General features: G+C 49.7%; 1 protein-coding gene across 1 annotated transcript in view; it reads left to right on the top strand.

Moving 5' to 3' along the window:
* LOC103926084 (somatotropin) overlaps positions 1–4,121 on the top strand; it is a 4,390-nt gene extending 269 nt beyond the window's left edge. The window contains exons 2-5 of the mRNA XM_009334894.1: positions 867–1,030; positions 1,747–1,863; positions 2,261–2,422; positions 3,835–4,121. Coding sequence (XP_009333169.1) covers positions 867–1,030; positions 1,747–1,863; positions 2,261–2,422; positions 3,835–4,035 — 644 coding nt within the window. The 3' untranslated portion in view covers positions 4,036–4,121. The remainder of the gene's footprint in view (positions 1–866; positions 1,031–1,746; positions 1,864–2,260; positions 2,423–3,834) is intronic.

A 4,121-nucleotide genomic window follows, 5' to 3' on the forward strand; every position in this document is an offset into this window, starting at 1 on the left:
ATCAAATAACTTAGGTAGTCATTAGCCTAAACTGGGCAAGGAGAGGATGGAGAACATGAATAACAAGGTCAAGCCACAGTTATAATAGTTATTATTAACATAAATGTTGGCAGAGATATTAAAACTCATATTCAAAGCTTAAGACAGGGATCAGGATGATGTCTAATGCGTATGTCCAAGTCCTACAGGCTCCAGGGCATTCCTCCACTGAAGGGCATTGGTCTGAGATTAACTCTGTGGTCTCTGCAAGCACAGATGGACACTTGTGAGAGTTAGATGTCACAGGTTGAAAACCTTCAGGTTTGACAAAGATCACCAAATTCTGCGGGTATGTCCCAGAGAGCAAAAGTAGCTGGTCACAGCACAGGTAATGTCATCAGCTCTCGTCCTAGTGAAGGCAGACAGCCGGTTTCACATCAGCAGCATGGCGTAAACCAAGGCTAAAGTGAGGTACTCCCAGGCCCTCCCCTGGTACTCACCATGCCCTGCTTGCTCACGCAATGAAGAGTGCACTGTGCTCTCCGCAGGAGGGCAAGGCCTACGGAAAAACATAAGCATGTTAGGGAAAAACATAGGGACACGCTCCAGTTTTCATGGAGCAACCATGACTCTTCAGCCAGGAAGACACTGCTTGTGACACTGGGAGCAGCACAAGCCCCGAGGGCACGTCTAGTGAAAGGGGACGGGGTTTCATTTGATTTTGGGGAGGGCTAAGCTCATCCCCAGAGTCCAAGAAGACATCAAGGAAGGTGATCCCTCAGGCAGCACGGAGAGAAGAGGCTGGGTATTAATTCGCAGGTGCCACCCCCCTCCTCAGCACAGCCACTAAAGGACTGCTAACACCTTTCCTCTCCGCTTTGCTGCAGGGTCATGGTTTTCTCCTCTCGTCATTGCTGTGATCGCTCTGGGACTGCAGTGGCCACAGGAAGCTGCCACCTTCCCGGCCATGCCCCTTTCCAACCTGTTTGCCAACGCTGTGCTGAGGGCTCAGCACCTTCACCTCCTGGCTGCCGAGACATACAAAGAGTTCGTAAGTGTCGTGGCCTCTGGGCATCTCCTCCACCTTAGCTTGGTTTCAGGACTTTGTAACTTCCCAGAAACAGAGACTTTTCAACTATTGGTGTCTTCTCTGTCAGCTCTTGATGAGGCGAAAGGGTCTTAATAGGACAGGACAGGTTATGTCCCATCAGCCTGGACCCTGTCTCCTCCTCTCAGCTCTCTGCCCCCATCTCTGACCCTGCACAGCCCCCTCCTCAGGGCCATTGCTGCCTACCTCCAAACCTACTGCACAGGGCCAGCTGTCTCAAAGAGAAACCTGGCTCTGAAAGCAGTGGGAGATGGCACAGATATTTTGCAAGACTTTCCTGCGTCAGTCACCTTTGGCCCTGGGCAATTCTGAGTGCTTAAAACCATCCAGTTTCTGCTGTTGCCAGGAGCTGGCATGAGCTGTCACTTTGGCAAGAGCTGTCCTTGGGGGTCATTTACTCCTTGGGAGAACCCGGTCCGAGTGTGTTTTGCGTCCATCTTAGCACCTTGGCTTAGTGAGAGGAAGACCTTTAGACCCAGTAGCTATTGTGCCAACATACAAACTCCTGCTTCCTACCTGCCAACCCTGTACAGAGACACCTCATGTCTCACATTTATTTCTTGCAAAAAGTAACTGTTCAGGACAGCTTGGGAAAGTGTCTATGCTCTTCTCCCAGTACACAGGCAACAGATCTGAGTGTATTTGGGATGTCTCCACAGGAACGCACCTATATTCCAGAGGACCAAAGACACGCCAACAAAAATTCCCAGGCAGCATTTTGTTACTCGGAAACCATCCCTGCTCCCACGGGGAAGGATGACGCCCAGCAGAAATCGGTAAGTTCTCTCCCCCGGGGCAAGCACAGACCTGTTTGAAGAGCCCAGCTGTGCTTCATTACAGGAACAGAGGGTTTCCATCTGTGAGCACTTCAGTGCTTCATTCCCCCTCTCCTTTTTTTACTATTTAAACCCTGCATGAAGAAAGACAGACTCTTCTGGGTTACGCTATAAATCATGTTCCCACTCTGAGGATGAGAAAAACTATTGTCTGCACAGGACATACGGCTGGGTGGTGCTCCTCAGCTTGCAAACTTGTCCGTATCTGCTGAAGCTGCAGGAGCAGTGGCACATCTCTGGGTCACCTCCAGGCTGTTTCAGAGGGAGCAGGACACATGGGTAACTCTACCAAACACCTCACCTGCACAGCTTTGACCCTTTCTTTTCTTAATTTCAGGACATGGAGCTTCTTCGGTTTTCACTGGTTCTCATCCAGTCCTGGTTGACCCCAGTGCAATACCTAAGCAAAGTGTTCACAAACAACCTGGTTTTTGGCACTTCAGACAGAGTGTATGAAAAACTAAAGGACCTGGAAGAAGGGATCCAAGCTCTGATGAGGGTAAGTTGCAGCATGTAGCGTGACTACAGAATAACAGATATCTCCTAGACACGGGGCACTCGGCTCTCAGGGTCTTCCACGGGATCCAGAAACCATGAGACCTCTCCCCACCTTCCACTCTGAAGACCAGTGGCATCCTTTGGACTTTGCTTACCTTAAGATAATGAGATCATGGCACCCCATTGCACACGTTTCATCACTGGGGAGTATAAGAAAACACGCAACAAATGTTAATAGTGCTGCCATAACCACTCAGCAGTACAGACCAGGAAGATCACAACAGTCCAGGCCCAAAGTCTTTCCAAACCCAGCACCAAAGAATATTCAGTTGCTTAAATCTGCTGTACAAACAGCAACATAATGTTTGCTACATCTCCACGCAAAATACTTTAAAGTGCAGTAAATTTTGCAATGTTTGCAACCTGGGTTTAAGGACTCACGACATGTTATAAAAACAACTTGTGTAAGTCTGTACAGATGGAAGCCTATGCTCTGATGTTTCTCTCTTGCATTAATACGGCACCCAGACAGCCGAGAGCTGGAGAGTGATCTTCATCAAGGGTCACTCTTAATTTTTGCTTTGTTATTTTAAATGAAACTGCTTATTATTTGCCAGGACACCTTTTCAGTTATGCTTACTCTATAACTAAGTTATCTTCCAGCATCACCATGTAGCTAGAGCTCTGAGACCTGTATCTGTGAGAAATGAGTCTGGACAACTATTTACATCTTCTGGCACCTAAATAACTCTGAAAGGCAGGCCCTGAGAGTAAACAGATATTTTCTGTCCTTGCACTTCAGCTGGAGCAAGTAGGTGTATGTATCGGTACCACTTCCAGATTTTGCTCTCCATTTAATATGTGCTTGGGCATTGGGAAGCGGTACACAGAAACTAGACAAATAATCACATTTCATCCATTTACAACACTGTTTACTTAACCAAAACTGTCCTGTTTACTGTGCCATCTGGTGAGCAAAGCAGGGCAGGAGGAGTGGCAGACTGCAGCTCTCTCAGCTCCGGGTGCACGTGCCTTGGGTCTGCGTTAGAGCTTTGTTCACTGGGGAAGTGGGAGAAAAGAGAATTACTTGCCCGGTTCCCCGTCTCCTTGGCTAGAGTAGCTACAGAGAGACCCTGCAACTTTCCCCTTATTTTAAGACCCCAAAAGACACACTCCTCCCTCCCTGCAGCCTTGTGCCCAGCTCCCTTCTTGCTGCCAGCAATTTGTGTAGCATCACCCCTGCATAATTACCCTTCTGTAAGCACATAAACTCAAAAGTACGTTTGAAATATGCTTGGGGGGGGGACCCAACCTCCTCTAAAGCTGGGCGGGAGCCATGGCAACGGGCCCCTTGGAGGATGCTCATCCCCAGGCCCCCGCCGTCTCCCCCAGCACCTCTCCATCCTCTCGCAGGAGCTGGAGGACCGGAGCCCGCGGGGTCCCCAGATCCTCAAACCCACCTACGACAAATTCGACATCCACCTGCGCAACGAGGACGCCCTGCTGAAGAACTACGGCTTGCTCTCCTGCTTCAAGAAGGACCTGCACAAGGTGGAGACCTACCTGAAGGTGATGAAGTGCCGGCGCTTCGGAGAGGGAAACTGCACCATTTGATGCCGGGGATGGCTCCCCACCCGCTCCGGCCCCTCGCCGGCCACGGCTGCCCCGCTCCTTGTAAAGAAAATTGGAGAATAAACCCG

This window comes from Pygoscelis adeliae, unplaced genomic scaffold (assembly GCF_000699105.1).
Source record: "Pygoscelis adeliae isolate BGI_AS28 unplaced genomic scaffold, ASM69910v1 Scaffold112, whole genome shotgun sequence".
NCBI classification, from domain to species: Eukaryota; Metazoa; Chordata; class Aves; order Sphenisciformes; family Spheniscidae; genus Pygoscelis; species Pygoscelis adeliae.